We start from the raw sequence: 16,574 nt of genomic DNA, 5'->3' as shown, positions 1-16,574 counted from the left end.
CAGGAAGGGAGGAGGCTGGAGCCTGGAGGAGCCTGCAGGCCATCACAGGGGTACCTGATCCTCGGGGAATGCAGGGACGGCTCGGAGGGTATCTGGAACGTAAGGCTGTCAGGAAACGTAGCCCTGGAAGGACACACACCAAGGCCAGTCTCAGCAAACACCTTATCCACTGTCTCAAACTCCAACCTCAGTGCCACTCCCCACCATTCAATCCCTATATGAGGCCTGGGGACAGCCAGACCTTGGTTTCAACGGGTCCTCTTGACTTCCTGGCTGGGAGGCCTGGGACAAATCACTCAGGCTGGTACTGGGAGAATATAAGCGAGCTGCCTTAGTTTGCTGCCTGGTGCATAGTGAGTACTCAGTTAACCTCAGCTCTTAGTATCTTTGGTCTCATCACTGCCAGTGCCTTCAAAGGTGTCAACCTCAGCGGCAAGCAAGCCGTCAAAAGCTCAGATCCTACAGAAAAAGACTAGTCGAACACTGAGCTGAGTCTCTGCCTGTGTGTTGGGCTGGGGCAAACCCAGGAAGGAATCCTGGAGGAGGCAAACACCCTCTAAACGGTCACTTGCACCAAAGGGAGCCCAAAGTTCTGACCAAAATCAGAGCTATAGGCCAGGGGGTCCTCTGGGTTTAGGCTGAAGGGTCTCGGTCTCCCATGAGGAGCTCTCTGGCTACTCCACCCCTGCCCATTTTGCATCTGGCACCCTAGGGCTCTCTTCAGGTACCACTTTGGGAAACGCTCTTCATTCTTTGAGCCTCCCCTTCTGGGTAGCATTCCAGCCGAGCCTGCTGACTTCCTGCACCTTCGTGAATTTGTCATCCCCACCCGCCACCGCTGAGTTGCACAGTCCAGCTGTGGAGGTCAAGGAGGGGACGGTCCAGGCCGAGGGCTGGGCTGGGATGTTGTCAGGGCCCTACCTCTTCTGGATCCCCTCCTGCTCCTCCTGCTCAGGGGCAAACGTGAAGACCACAGTTTTGTGCAGCAGGCTGCAGAGAGAAGAGGGGAGGGACGAGGCAGGAGGTTTACAGGGCTCCCTGAAGCTCTGCGTCATTTTTTCAGCTGGGCCTCTTAGGGGTGAGTCCCCTGCCTCTAGCTGCAGCACTTCCTCTGATTTGCCCTAACGTCCTCTGAGCTTCCTGGGGGCCTGGAGTCTTTCTACTGCAGAAATTTCACAAAGGTATGGGCCCTCGTTTCCTGGTAAGTCTTTTCTTTCTCTGAAATCAAACTTCAGCTCTGCTTTCTCTCTGCCTCAGGCTGAAATCTCTCTCCCTCCTTCCTGTTCCTCTGTGCCCAGAGGCTGCGGGTGCTTGGCCCCACGTGGGGAGGCCACTGCCGGGCCTGGACGGGCACTGGGAGTCCACGGGAGGCTGTGACTGACAGTCAGCACAGCCCTAACCTCGCCTACCCAAATGAATGGTACAGATACTGGCTTGGCCCAAAAGTTCATGCATGTTTGGAAAAACCCGAATGAACTTTTGGGCCAACCCAATATATTTCCAATTACAAAAGTCATATTTCTTCCCTCTGGAGAACTTAGAAAACATAAGAGTAAAGTAAAAAGAAAATAAAGAGAAATCACCCACAATCTCTTCCACATATCAGTTACCACTGATGGTATTAATAACATGTGGAGTGGGCCCTTCAAGTCTTTTCTCTTCTTAATTCAGTGAACAGTCTTTCTTTTTCTTTCTTAAACAATGGATATATTTACAGGTTCTCTTTTAAAAATTAATATTTCAAAGGACAGATGAAGCAAGGGTTACATGATGTTGACAGTTATTGGTGGGAGTTGGGGAGTTCATTATACTATTCTCCCTTTCAGTGTGATTGAAAAGCTTTATTATATAAGCAATGAATTAAAATTTTTATGTTTACTTAATAGGCCACAGTCTTCCCTGTGCACTAAAGCTGCAGCTGTATCATGGTTCCCTCAAGTTCTCTCTGGAGGCAACTTAGTCTATTTAACTAATAGCACTAATATCCTATTGTTAAAGATTTAAGTCATTTTCAGTTTCTCCTATTACAACCAAGACAGAGATGAACACCCCTGCAGGACTAAGTGTTTGCATGATCATGGTGACCTCTTCATTATAAATCCCTAGAAGTGAATGGAGTGACATTTGCAACACCACAGGGGCCTTTACTCAATTATTATATACAGCGAACCAGGGTCCCCTAATCCACCTCTTGGGTGAACTTGGTCTTCCTTTCCTCCTTTGAGGAGTGTTAAAAGCAGGACCTCCCAACTAAGTTGAGAGCCCCTATGGGTGGGGACCATGTTGACATTTATTAACATCTGTCTTCAGCTGCCCAGATTGAACATAGAGACTTACAGAAATAAGGTCGGGCCCCATCTAAGGTTGGGCCCCCTTAGAAGCAGAGTCCCTTGGTCACCGTGTACACGATGTACTGAGGGTCTGATCTCGGGAGAAATCAACAAGAGGCAGAGGGAAGCATAACAGGGCAGATCCTCGGCCAGATCCCTTGGGGTGCAAGAATAGTACTAAAAGTTTGCCCCACCTGAGGCAAGAGGGCTTGTAAGTTACACCTCTGCCTCCATCATCAGCTATTCCTGGTTGGGGGGATAGGGTGGAGGTGTACCCTCCCAGGCATCACTGGATCTTATCTGCCCAGGTCAGTTCTCCAGAAGAGGTATAAACTGTGAGCGGCCAAAACCTTTAGTAGCTGAGAACAGGCACCCAGCTGTAAATGGGGTCTGGGCAGGCAGGGGCAGCTTCTTCTATTGGACCCAAAGGCCCACGGCCAGAAAGAATGCTGAGCACTTAGAGAGGGATGACAGGACAGCCTGGGAGCTCCACGCTGTGGGTGGCAGTGGGTGATGGTGGTCCACTGGGAGTTCCTACCTGATATGTAGCTCTGTCAGGGTTTGGCACGTGCTCACCACACTCAGCATACCCAGCACCCCGGCCACAGAAAGCCCATTGTCGCTGAGGCTGTGGGCAGGAGGAGGGAGGCAGCCATCAGCAGGTGGCTAGAGTCCCCAGCCCCAGACAGCTCCAGCCCCCTCCTCCTGGCTCAGCAGCTGTCACTCTTGGAATGTCCTGGGTCCCTAACCAAGGGGTCTCAAAGGCTTCTGGCCCAGGTGAATGATTCAAGAGGCATGTGACCCCCTGCCCCACATAGAGAATAAAGTTCTCCAGCTGGAGCAATAAGCGCTGATTTACTGTTTTTGCCTCTCTGATCCTTAGTTTTCCGATCTGAAAAATAGCCACCATTTTAATCCCATTTTTATCAATGGGGGAAACTGAGGCCAAGAAACACTAAGTTCCTTTCCCAGGATCACAGAGCTACTGAGTGACAGAGCCAGGGTCTAAATCCAAGGCCAAGAATCCAAATCACTGTTAACCTCAACACCGCCCGCCAACATAACTCACACTTGATGCTAAGAACCCAACACATCCCACCCAAACAGCACCCTACCCAATACCATACATCACCACAGCACATCCAACAGCCCACTAGCCTTTCTTGTCATCCCACCACCACCACAACCCATCCTTTCAAACCCAAAGCATATCCCCACCCTAACATACTACTTTCCACTCCAACATCCCAACCCAACACACCAGCACCCATCCACCCAATACTCTAAAGCGGCGCCAATAAAACACTGCACCCCACCCACCACGGGGCGGCTGTCAGGGCAAACTGGAACACAAGTTACCGATGTACACTGAACATGCTCTACACGTACAAGGGGTTTTCATAACGGGACCTAGGTGGCGCATGCCAGAGGCAAGAGCAAGACGTGACTGAACCACTCCAGCTACACTGGAGCTGGGAGAAAGCATGGGAGGTCATAGAGCAGCATCATTTCTGGTGACTGTGGGCATGTGGATCAGGGGTGGCAGGGACCAGCTGGGGCTCTGCTGGGCCCTCCCTGGTACCCAAGAGTGGGGCAGGCAACTCACTCCAGCTTCTTCGTGATGTGCAGTTGAGGAGCAGCCTCTGCCATCAATTGACAGCCTTCATCTTTGAGCTGGTTCCCTGAGAGGCTGAGACAAAGGGGTCTGATGTCCTGTGCAGCTAGGGTGGGGTGCCCTCTCCACCCTCAGCATTCACACAGTCCCTCAATGACTTTAGTCAAAGCATCACTCCAATAAATGAGACTCAGTTATAAAGAACATTGAAAGATTGTGTACTATACGCCTGAAACTGTCCTAGGTGCTTTCACAATGTTTGGATGTTTAATCCTCATAACAACCCTATGAAGTAGGCACTATTATTATCCTCACTTTACTGATGAGTAAACTGGCTTCCAGAGTGGTTGAAATATTCGATCAAAGTTGGACCTGGGATTTGAACTCGGGCAGCCTGACTTCAAGGCCCCACCCTCAACTGTTTCCCTATGCTACAACCTACATAATTACTTCTTGTGATGAGCTCCATGCTCATAGGGGGATCTGATCTAATCTGGGGAAAAGAGAAGACTTCCCTGATGTTTGAGCTACTTGCTTTAAAAACTAGGAGTTCAATAGGTAAGGGGTGGGGGAGAGATGGGGGAAGGGGGTTCCTGGTAGCAGGGAGAACAGTCAAAGACCCTATGGCATAGCACATTCAAGGACCTGAAAAAGAGCCAGTATGTCCAGGTTAAAGATTGAGTGGGGGCTTCCCTGGTGGCTCAGTGGTAAAGAATCCGCCTGACAATGCAGGAGACATGGGTTTGATCCCTGGTTTGGGTAGATCCCACAAGCTGCAGAACAACTAAGCCCGGGCACCATAATTATCGGGTCTGTGCTCTAGGGCCTGGGAACTGCAACTGCTGAAGCCTGCCTGCCTAGAGCCTGTGCTCTGCAACAAGAAAAGCCACTGCTATGAGAAGCCCATGCACTGCAACTAGAGGGTAGCTCCCACTTGCTGCAACTAGAGAAAAGCCTAGTTGAAAAGAAAGCTGCAACTAGAAAAGCCTAGAGAAAAGCCTAGAAAAGTGCAGCAAGGAAGACCTGAAACAGCCACAAAAGAGTAAATAAGCAAATTAAACAAAGAAATAAATAAGTAAGATTGAGTGGGAAAGTGGGGTCAGATGGGGCTTGTGGGGTGCGGGCTGGTTCTGGGTCATACAGTATTTGAGGATTTGGGCTTTACCCTGAGCAAGGGGAAGGGGCAGGCAGCAATAAAAGGCAGTTCACTGCCAGGTGGAAGTGGCCAGGATGGAGGCAGGGAACCTAGTGAGGAGGCATCCAAGTGGAAGATGAGAGTGGTTTAGATTAGGGAGGTGGATGAAGAGGATGGAGAAAAGAGAATAGTCGTGTCATGCCACATGTAGGATCTTAGTCCCAGATCATGTGGGGCCTTAGCTCCCCTATCAGGGATCAAACTCATTCCCCCTCCAGTGGAAGCGTGGAGTCTTAACCACTGGACCATTGGGAAAGTCCCAAGAGAATGTCCCAAGGGAACTATATAGGGGGAAGGATGACTCAGGATAGACTGGCTATAAGAGGAGGGCAAGGGGGCTGAGAGGTTGTCTGATCTGTGTAACCAGGTGGGTGATGAGGCCCCCCTGCAGGTGAGAACACTGGGGGAGGGACAGGCTTGATGGTGGCTGGTGGAGGCTGGTGCAAGCGGGTGGAAGCTGGGTGGAAGTATGTGAGTTTGGTAAAAACCAGCTTTTAAGCCTGTCTTGGTTCGTGCAATGGGACAACATCAAGTCTGAAACCTTGGTCATCAAGGCTGCCTTCACCCCATCCATCTTGCCCCACCCCAACTTCAAGCCCACTTGACTTTTTGGGATGATCCTGGCAGGGGTCCCTTCCTGGTGACATTGTCAGGACCTTCACTGATCCCCAAACCACACTCTCAAAGGTGTTACCCAGGATCTGGACATCCTGAGAATTTTCTCCAGTCTCAAAGAGGTCATCTCATGCTACTCTGGGTGGAAGACAGGGTGAGGGGACCCTGAGGGTTGTGGTTTAGAAGATAAGACCTAACTGTCATGAGCTTTCTGCTTTGCAGATCTCTGTGAGGATAAGGACAGGAGTCAGACTGAGCCTGAACCCTGGCCTGGAGTCTTCCTAGCTTTGTGACCATGAGCAAGTTTACCTTTCTGTGGCTAAATTTCCTCCATTATAAAATGCCCACAGTAGCAGTACTTACATCATAGAGATATAAGGATTAAATGAGAGGATGTATGTAAAAGTGCCTGGTACATGACAGGTGCTAAATAATGGTAGCCGTTCTGATGATCTGATTCCCCCAAATTCTTAATGAGGAGCATGCCCTTCCCCACACCATCCACCCAAAAGGCCTTGCCTACGCTGCCCTGCCCTCCCCTCCCATCTCCTGTCCCAGTGCTCCCCATGATACTCACTCCACTTCATCCAGTTGTGGACCTTCCCGCAGCTGGGCTATGAGCACCTCCACATCATGGACCCCAAGCTGACACTTCTGGAGCCTGAAGTAAGGGTCAGAGTGGAGAAGTTCAAAGTCAGAAGCTACACTATGACTCCTGTAGCTCTGAGTGTGGCTGCCGGGAGCTGGAGGAGCCAGGAGGCTGGCAGACCTGGGTCTAATCTTGGCCCTGTTTTTCAGTAGCCAAGTGACCTTAGACAAGCCACCTAACCTCTGAGACTCAGTTTCCTTCTCTACCAAATGGGGCTAATAACGTGTACTTTGCAGGGTTTTCAAAACAATTAAAATGAGGTAATGGATATAAAATATTACAGTGCCAAGCACAAAGCAAAGGGCCGTTGAATAACAGATTTTAGTGTTGTTCTTATGACAGATGCTCCTGGTTCAGGCCAGGTTGGCTTATTCATATCCTTTCCCTGCCACACATCTGCTTTTCCCTTTATCTTCCCTGCCCCTGCCATGCCTCCTCTGGGAAGGTACCATCTTCCCCACATCATATCCCTCCCCTCAAGGCAATGGATCCCATCAAGGTACCTGAGTGCCAGGCTTCTCCTCTGAGCCTCTTTCCTCTGGTTGGCATTTCCCTGTAAGTCTGGGTCTCTGGCAAGAACAAATCCCACATTGGCTCAGGAGACCCAGGCATGACGGACCAAACCTCTTCCCTTAGTTTCTAGAAAATGATAACCCTACAGCATGACCCACAGTCAATGAGTAACAAAGATGGTTGCTTGAAAGTATTGAAGGTGCTATTCAACAAAGCAGCAGAAAACAAGGTCTGCAGTCAATTGGGACCTTGATTCAAATTCTGGTTCTGACAGATTTAGCTGTGTGGCCTTGGGCAAGTCACTTCATCCATCTGAGCCTCCATTTTCTTTTTTCTTTTCTTTTTTTTTTTTTTTTATTATTATTTTTTTTTTCATTTTCTTTTTTCTAAAGTGGGATGACAACATCCAACACATAAAGTGATTGAAGGGTTGAATGAGACAATGTATTGTTGAGTGTCCAGCATAGGCATAAAACTGAAGCTTAGTAGAAAGAAGCTGTTATTGTTCAAGATGTGATAGTCTTCACTTGTACTATCTGTGGTTCAGAAGGCTGGGAGCATGGATGGTACATAGGTGGAGATGGTGGGAAACCAAGAAAGTACTGGGGGCTGCAGGGAAGCTGGAGCATCATAGGTTTTCACCAACTTCTAGAGTGGTGCTGTCCAGAAGAACTTTCTGCAATGACAGAAATGTTTTCTATTTGCAGCATCCACTATGGCAGCCACAAGAGTCACTCATGGCCATTGAGCCCTTGAACAGTGGCTAAAGTGCTGATGAACTGAAATGTTCATTTTACTTAATGCTAATTAAAATAAAATTAAATAGCCAGAGGGGCATCATAGCTCTATGCAGTCAGAGGGTAAAAACATATTGGTCCTCCCAGATCCTTCTGAAAAAAGTGAAAGTGTTAAATCACTCAGTTGTGTCTGCCTCTTTACAACTCCCTGGACTATAGCCCACCAGGTTCCTCTGTCCATGAATTTTTCCACGCAAGAATACTGGAGTGGGTAGCTATTCCCTTCTCCAGGGGATCTTCCCAACCCAGGGACCAAACCTGGGTCTCCTGCAATTGCAGGCAGATTCTTTACCATCTGAGCCATCAGGGAAGGCCCCCAGATCCTTGAATAGGTGAGCAAATTGAGGCTCAGAGCCTTATGAGGACATACAACTTCATTCATCTCTTGAGTCTCACAAGGGGGAGGTGTGAAAGAAACACACACACAAAATTTAATGGGATGGTAACTTCCCTATTTCTGCCCAGCCAGGAATGGCCAAGCTGGAATCCATGAACAGCTGAAACAGCCAGCATTTGCATGGCAACTGGATGCCAGCAGTGTTCTAAGCACTTTAAATGTGTTAATTTATTCAATTCTCAGAACAAGTCTAAGATGCTGAAACCATAATTGCCTTCCTTCTTTTTCAGTTGGAAGTGTTTCCCTGCCTAGTAATGCCAAGCTCACTGTGTCTTCATGCCCTCCCTAAGGGTCTGATCACTCTGAGACTTCTGAGGATACCTTCTCATCACAGGAGCTGGATATGGTCCAGAGACACCAGAGAAAGCTAAATCCTTGGCCAACTCTGAGAAGTAAGTCATTTCTCAGGGAAGCAGTAGCAAGAAAACCCCCCACATTCCAGTTCTTCTTAAGTTTTTTTGCAATTTTCCCCACAGCTGCTTAAGCCCAGATTGCTTCTCAGAATGAGCCCAGACCCGCTCCATCCCCAGCTTCTTACCCTTGTAGCTCAGCAGCTGTCTCTGTGGGTGGGGAGAGGAGGAAGATGAGGTCCATCTCCCTGCAAGGTCAGACACGGAGCTGTGGAACCAGTACATCACCCCCACCTGTGCACCCCAGGCTGCCCCAAACATCCAGAGAAAGCTGATTTGTAATTCACAAAGAAACAGCAGAATTGGCGAAAGTGCTCAAACTCAGACACGTACAATTTTGACTATGTCATTGCTAGATGAATCCTGAGTGTTTTTAAAAGCCAGGAAAACACTTTTTCTTTTTTCTGCTAGAAAAACAATAAAAACTAGGACTGCGGAGAGTTTCTACAGGAGTCAGTTTCAGGATTAAGAGGTATGACATTTGATCTACCCCGTGACCCAAACTGGCAATGCTATTTCAGCACCACGGAGAGCGACATGCGACTCAGGATTTCTTCCACTCTGCCAGTTGTTCCTAGATTTGGTGATTCATTCCCTCATTCATCCACCCATCCATCTATTTATCTTTCCATTCATTCACTATTTATTGAGTATGAGGTGCCAGCCTGAGTTAGGCTCTGGAGATACCAATGTGAGTAAAACAGACTCATGCATACACACATAGGTCTTAAAGACCAGTGGTTGCCTCCTTTTCCCATCCCCTACTTTCTCCTCCCCCTTTTTTCAAGACCCTGAAGGCCAGGGCCCCAGTCTTGCTCACCTGACTTGGAGCATCCTGATGGTAGGGCACGTGACCGCCACCTTTGTCAAGGAGAGTAGTGTTGACACGGAGACACTGTTGCGGCTCAGGCTGCATGATTGTGGCAAGGGTGCCAGGAATGAATCCCCCTTCCCATCCACCCCAGACTCTCTCTGTCTCCAAAGAATGGGTGGGTGGGGGGAGGGTGTCTTAGGCAGGGGCAGTAGAAAGACTGCTTACTCAAGTTTCTGGAGCCGTGGTAGGCAAGAGAGTACCTTCACGATGTCTAGTACTTCCCTGTCTTTGAGCTGATTGTCCTGGAAGCTGCAGAGAGACCAAGACCCAGACCCTCAGCCCTGGAGTTGGGAGACTTGGGAGCCCCAGTTGGCAGGTGACAGGCATGGCCATCATCATGCAGGAGACACAAGACAGGGGCCCACAAGAAGTTCATGGTATCCAGCAGTTCCAGGTGGGAGGAGAGGCCCTCTGATGGCCTCACTTCTATCCCTGTTCAGTCCCCCTGGGGTAATTTCTGCCTGGGGGGCCCAGGGGATGCAGATGATGGACAGTGAGGTCTCATGAGGAAGGGATGTAAAGACCCAGGGCCCTGCACTCAGGGTTCTAACTCAGGATCTGCCTGAGACCTGAATTCATCAGAGTCTCTAGGCTCCCAGGTGATAAGCAGCCTGGGACACAGAAGAAGCGGCTTCTGGCCTCATCTCTGGTTCTGATTCATCCAGAACCTAAGATCAAGCACTGTCCTTTCTGACCTCACATTTCCCACCTGTCTGTAACCAGCTCTGCCTGGATTCCGAGCTGGAGGGACAAAAGAGATGAAGAGTGTAAGGGTAGCTCTGTGTGTAACCACTTGGTCAGGACAAAGGATTGGTGACAGTGAACTTGTTGACATTTACTTTTCTTTTGTAATTATTGAGAGTGACCTTCATCTTTTCTCCAATCACCTAGAGTGACCGTGAACAAAGACACCCAGCAGAGGGGGCGGAGTAGAGCTCGGTCCAGCTAACGCTCCTCTCAACAACCAGCCTACCCAGATGCTGGCTGCATCTGCCTGGACAAAGGGGTGACTTCTAAAGCTCATAACGGTGCCATATAAGGTAGCAGAGGTCCTGCCAGGGAACTGCTGAGGAGGATCCCTGGCCCCACGCTTCTCAGGTCACACATCACAGATACAAGGCAGGAGTATATTCGTGTGTATGTGGTTAGATGTGTATGTGGATCTAAGTGTGCAGGCATATTCTGCTGCATGTTTGCATGCAAGTGGGGCATGTACATATGTGAGCAGTGAGTTTAAGTGTGTATATACATACGTGCACTAAAGTGAAGGTATGTGTATGCTTCGTGCCTTTATGTGTATGCACCCAGCACCTGCCTACACATTGCCATTCCTTCTCTCAGGGCCACAGAAAGAGGGAAGGGAGCCTCAAAACTCAAGCTCCTTCAAGACAGCCCAAAATATTAGCACTTCTCTGGGAGCCTTGAGTTTGGACCCAGTCCCATCTATTTCTCAGGCTGATGCCTCCTCTCTCTGGGTCTCACTGAAGATGTACTGGCCAGGCTCTAACGGAATACACAGCACCCAGTCCAGGCCCAAGGGGGGCCCTGGGCACTGAATCCTCTCCTCAACCAGCAAGTCCTCTTGGAGATCACTCACCTGACCTCCTCCAGCTGTGGGCAGAGGGGTAAAGCCTGCACCAGGTGGCTGATGCCTCGAGCAGTGATCTTACTTCCTGCTAACCTACAGGGGAAGCAAAGATGGTGACAGGAATGGGGCTGGGGAAGGGGGTAGGCCATGAATCTGCCCTGTTTAGGGTTGAGGGAAGGGAGGGGAGTTTCAAGCATCCCCAGCTGAGGATGCGTCTTGGTTCCAAAGCCTGACTCACCCCAGCTTCTTCAGGCTCCCCATCGTTGGCAAGCTCCTGGAGAGGGCTTCTGCAAAGGCGTCCCCACACTTCCTACTCTTAAAGCTGCCACAGGAAGAGGCAAAGTGGCAGAAGATCAAGGATGGGCAGGGCTTAGAGGAGGTCATCATTTACCCGTCCTCTGAGAGGAGGAATTTAATACAGTAATGGCAGTAGTAACAGTAGTAATAGTTGTTGTAATTGCTGCAGTAGTAACAAACACATATATGGCAAACACTGCCGACTGTCCACCAAAACCTACCCTCCACTATAGCTGTAACTGTGAACATCATTTTCCAGACAGAGGTGGTGTTTCCCAGCGTCACCTGCAGTTCAGTATTGACCATACGACTCCAACTATTGTTGTCACCACTGGAATGGGGGTGGAAAGGATGTGCCCTAGTTCTAGGATCAGCTTTAACACATTGGGCATGACTAATCCATCTTTTCTCTTCACTTTTCCCCCATGCCAGAGCACAGGTGAGTCTGTGACCATGCAGATCAAGATACCCTAGGAGATGATGGAGCAACCTTGGAAGGAACCCAGGCTCCTGCATAATCATGGGAGCTGAGCCATCCCACTGACCTGGACCATTTACTTCTGAGTCTTCTATAAGAACAACAATAATAAAAACTACATTGTTTAATCCACTGTATTTGGCCAGGAAAGAGATGGTTTCTTTGTTACTGTACCCTATCCTTTTTTTTTCTAGCTACTACACATATTGAGCCTTTACTCTGTGCTGGGAATTGTGTTAAGTGTTTTTCATGCATTCTCACAACAACCCTATGTGTTAGGTACAATTACTGATTCATTTGAGGGATAGGGAAACTCAGGTTGCAAGGCTAAAGAACCTGTCCAAACCCAATAGATTGTAATAGCACAGCCTGGATTGGTATTCCAGCCCATGACTGAGGGAAAGAGAGGGAAAGATGAATCCAGAAACCATGACTAGAGGACATCTAACTAGATCCCAGAGTTCCTGGCAAGGCATGGAGCTTCCTCACTGTGTTGTAAGCTAAAGGGCAGTAAGGAGGGGCCCATCGGTTCTTTATATAATCAATTAATTAATTTGGTCATGCCACATGGCTTCTGGGATCTTAATTCCCCAACCAGGGACTGAACCTGCACCTTTGTCATTGAAAGCATGGTGTCCTAACTATTGGACAACTGGAGAAGCCCCTGCTGTGGTATTCAAGATTCTTGCTCTGCTTCTTTCAGCAGGGGTCTGCCAGACTGGCTGGCCGCCACTCCCCCAAAGTCCAGTTCTCTCCCGGGGATGTCCCCAGGTCCTCCCCAGAGCTCCTCTGTCCTCACTCTCACCTGAGATTCTCTACCTGCCCACAGCCTGCCAGGGTTTCAGGGCAGCGGGGCTCCAGGGGGCAGCCCTCAAAATCCAGGTGGATGGGGCCATCCCTGTGCCCCAGGATGTTGGTCAGGGAGGCCAGGTCAGCGTAGGTCAGCAGGAAGTTGTGGAAGGGCAGCTGCTGGGGGAGGCTGTGGGCCACGAAGCGAGCCAACTCAGGCTCCTGCGTCTCACCCACACAGTGACACAGCTCGACAAGCTTGGGCCCCGTGAGCCGACGGGTGGCCCACTTCCTCAGTGCCTGCAGGACTGTCGCCTGCTTGGCAGCCACCCACTCCTCCTCCTGCTGAGCCAGGAGGCTGAGGAAGGCGCGGCAGGCGTGGGACGCCAGGCCGGCCAAAAAGGTGGGAAGGTGGTCCAACAGGCCCAGCCTGGCTTTGGTCCGCTGCACCCAGCGAGAATGCAGGGTGACGTATTGGCTGAGGGCCTCTCTGTCCACCTCGGGGCTGGCCATCAGGTGCAGGGCCGCGAAGAACTCCTGCATGCTGAGGTGGGAGAAGGCGTAGCCCGTGTCCTGGTGCCCGGGCTCCGTGCACACCCCAAAGGAGGTCAGCAGGCCGAGGTCAGCCCCAAAGGCCAGGGTGGATGCAGGGATGTCTCCTGCAGAGAAGATGACCTTCCCTGACTCCAGGCCGCTCAGGGCCACCTCCCCGAGACCCAGCAGGGGCTCAGCAGGCAGGATCCCTCCCGGGTTGAGGGTGAGGAGCATCTGCACGTAGTTCTGTGTCATGGTCGGCAGGAGGGCCGCCGACTGGCCTGGAGACCTGTCTAGGAGCAGGTGATGCAGGCAGAGGCAGGCGACTCGGCACAGCGCGGGCACCGCACACAGGCTCCAGAGGTGTCTGTCCGCGCGCAGCGCCGCCAGGGCCGCCTCCTGGGATGGCTGGTCGCTGAAGAAGTGGTTCACGTACTCCTCCACCCGCGGGCCGTCGAAGCCCCACATGTGGACCGTGGCCGCCTCGGTGGGCAGGCAGGCGGGCAGCTTCCCTGGACGGGAGGTGGCCATCACCCAGCAGCCAGGCAGGAGGGTCCCACGGCAGAGGCGGGAGAAGAGGGTGAGGGCGGATGCCGGGTCCTCCGGATCCGCAGTCTCCTTGTCCGAGCAGGGCTGGAGGATCTCGTCCAGCCCGTCGAAGATCAGCAGGATTCCGTCCGCGTTCTCCTTCAGGTGCTGGAAGACAGCCTCGGGGCTGGCCTCGGGCCTCAGGTACACATCAAAAAGGAGCTGGGGCAGCGTCAAGGAACCTGTGATCAGGTTGAGCTGGCGGAATTCGAAAAGGAACACGGCCTGGAAGCGGTCCAGCTGACCATCAGCCCACTTCCGGCAGAGCCGGTGGGCCTGCGTGGTCTTGCCCATGCCCGCCTTCCCCAGAAGCACCCTCACTCTCGGGCCCTTGCTGGCCTTGGTACTGAAGAGGTCCCAAATGTTCACGAGGGCGCCATCTTCTGCCTTGGGGTCCCCTGTCACGGCACCCTCCTGCGTGTGGAAGGGCGCCGAGGCGCGGCTCCACTGCAAGATTGGAGGGACGTAGGCTTGGTGGAAGGCCACCGGCTGCCCCGGCCCGGGGGTCCTGTCGCCATAGCGCTGCTGGGCAGAAGTTCTCAGTAGCTGCAGGTACCTCTTGGCCAACTCTGCAGGGGACAGGGAGATGGTATGAAAGCAGAAGGCCTCCCTGCCCCCAGCTCCCCTTCCTCCCCCCAGCCCCCCCCCCATCAGGCGGTTGGGCTCCTGTAGCCTCAGCTCTGCGTGTGTGTGTGGGTGTGGGCGTGGAGACCGCAAGGGCACACGGGTGGTCTTGTGCCACCCAAATTCCCAGAATTAACTGGCTGTACAGAAGCACTGGCTTTGGCTGCCGTTCACACATGGAAATAATGAATGGGGACATGTGGATCATGGCTCTTGTTTGTTTTGCAGCAATGCAAGTGGCATAAAGTTTTCAAAAAGATGGGAGAGAGGAAAGGAGGGGGGCGTTTCCTTGGCAATATCTCATTGGAACAAACTTTTACGATGATTCCAGAGTAACCTGCCTTTGCCACCACCACTCCCCCCAACATTTCAGTTCTGCGAGGTCGAGGCTGAGCACCAACCACCTATGGGCCCAGGTTCTGACCAATCAGAACTTCTAAAACCGATCAACACCTACAGTGCCAGATGTTGATTTGAACCACTGAGTTATTTGGGAGGTCTCTGGTAACTCAGGGGAGGGCTCAGGGCCACTGCTGAGGGACACTGGAGATGCCCACAGGGACGGGGGACCCCTGACATAGTGCCCTGTTTTATATAGATGTGAATCCTCTGACCGGCTGTGAATCCTCTGGCTATGCCTGATGGGGCTGGGTATCACAGCTGGTGGGACAACTGGTGGAGAATGAGAGAAGCTTCTGTCTGTCCTGACTGGTCCTCAGTAGCCTCCATGTCTCCCCAGCGGCCCCCGAGGCTTCTATCCTAGCATCCAGCTGAGCCTTAACTCACCTAGGCTCTCAATGAGAGCCTAGTTCTGAGGTCATGCTGGTCACATCGCTGGGGTTCCCTAAACCCTGAGGACCTGGAAGCAACCCCAGAAAAGCCTGGATGATGGAGCTGCGACCTCCAGGATGCTTTGAGCTCCCTCATCTCTGCAGAAGCCCTGCCCCTGGGGGCTTGGCAAGGCCTCCCTGCCAGATCCACCTCCGTCCTCTGCCCACCCAGGACCTCCTGGGAGCCTGGAAAACAAGAGCCCCTGACCAGCTAGAAGCCCGTGATTAGGGGACAGAGTCCAGGGTCTGGGCCCTTGCCCCAAGGCAATCCACTTCCCACCTTTGTACCCACCTTGTTGCTGCTTCCTGAGCTGTTTTGGACGAGGTGAGGACCCACAGCTCTGATGAGGCCGCTTGAGGCCTGGAAGGAAAGAAAGGAGGAGTAAGGGGTAAGGTTTGGGGGCCCGGGCTGAGGGGGTACCCAGCACTTTCAGGGAGCTCCAATCCACAGACAGGCAGCAGCCACACAAGTATATCTACACTCAAGGACTGAGTGAAGGCCGACAGCAAGCCAAGGCTGTGTCCACGTCAGTTTCTGTCTGCAGAGGGGTCCCTGGACCCAAGTGAGAGGGCTGGAGGCTCTGGGCCTGGGGACCTCCCAGCCCAGAATGCAGGGAGCCGGGCCCGCAGCCAACAGCCTTAAGCACTAAACGGCTTGGAAAGGACCCAGCTCTGTCAAGGGCACTCCTGGTTAGAAAAGCGGAGCTTCCCCCAGGCTTGGTCAGGCCTGTGCCCGCCCTCCTGCCCCCATGTGCTTTATCCCCCTTAGTTCCCCTCTTCCACATGTCCTCACTGCTCTTACTAGTCTCATGAGTTCTTGTCTGGGTGCATGGATTTTCAAGAGCTAATAGTTTTCAAAAGAGGTTGGGAAAGGAAGGAGAACAAGAATGAAGGGAGACAGAAAGGAAGGGAGGAAGAAAGATAGAGGACGAAGAAAGGATTTTAAGAAGTAAAGCAGGGGACTTCCCTGGTGATCCAGTAGTTAAGACTTCACCTTCCAATGCAGGGGGTGCGGGATGGGTCCCTGGTAGGGGAGCTAAGATCTCACAAGACTCAGGACCAAAAACCAAAATGCAGAAGTAAAGTTGTAACAAACGTAATAGAGACTTTAAAAATGGTCCACATTAAAAAAAAAAAAGTCTAAAATAAAAGAAGTAAAGGTGGATACTCCTATAGCCAGGCATTAGTGATCAATCAGACTGGCCCTGAAGCAGGCCCCTTACCCTGCCAGGTGTTAAATTTGTAGTTGCTGGTTTGTGGGGAAAGCCAGGGGTCCCAAAGAGGGGCTGCAGTCAATCTAAGAGTATATGCATATATATATATATATATATATATATATATATATATATATATATCCACGTGTGTATACTTGGCTACATTGTGTGACTTGCAGGATCTTTGTTCCCCAGCCAGGGACTGATCCTGGGCCCTTGTCAGTGAGAGCACAGAGT

At 51.4% G+C, this 16,574-nt stretch overlaps 1 protein-coding gene across 7 annotated transcripts in view; it reads right to left on the bottom strand.

Moving 5' to 3' along the window:
• NLRC5 (NLR family CARD domain containing 5) overlaps window positions 1-16,574 on the bottom strand; it is an 86,736-nt gene that overhangs the window by 36,743 nt on the left and 33,419 nt on the right. For all 7 annotated transcript variants that reach the window (XR_010661677.1, XM_065925379.1, XM_065925373.1 and 4 more), the window contains 13 exons: window positions 15,416-15,484; window positions 12,564-14,238; window positions 11,222-11,305; window positions 10,993-11,076; window positions 9,561-9,644; window positions 9,342-9,431; window positions 8,650-8,709; window positions 6,908-6,973; window positions 6,333-6,416; window positions 3,937-4,020; window positions 2,869-2,958; window positions 922-990; window positions 55-123 (listed from right to left, as the gene is read on the bottom strand). Coding sequence is in view for 6 of the 7 variants with exons in the window: in XM_065925379.1 (XP_065781451.1) it covers window positions 55-123; window positions 922-990; window positions 2,869-2,958; window positions 3,937-4,020; window positions 6,333-6,416; window positions 6,908-6,973; window positions 8,650-8,709; window positions 9,342-9,431; window positions 9,561-9,644; window positions 10,993-11,076; window positions 11,222-11,305; window positions 12,564-14,238; window positions 15,416-15,484 (2,608 nt within the window). In the remaining variant the exon portion in view is untranslated. The remainder of the gene's footprint in view (window positions 1-54; window positions 124-921; window positions 991-2,868; window positions 2,959-3,936; window positions 4,021-6,332; window positions 6,417-6,907; window positions 6,974-8,649; window positions 8,710-9,341; window positions 9,432-9,560; window positions 9,645-10,992; window positions 11,077-11,221; window positions 11,306-12,563; window positions 14,239-15,415; window positions 15,485-16,574) is intronic.

This window comes from Muntiacus reevesi, chromosome 2, assembly GCF_963930625.1.
Source record: "Muntiacus reevesi chromosome 2, mMunRee1.1, whole genome shotgun sequence".
Classification (NCBI taxonomy): Eukaryota; Metazoa; Chordata; class Mammalia; order Artiodactyla; family Cervidae; genus Muntiacus; species Muntiacus reevesi.
The sequence above is the reverse complement of the archived record's forward strand: the minus strand, read 5'-3'. Positions and strand labels throughout refer to the sequence as shown.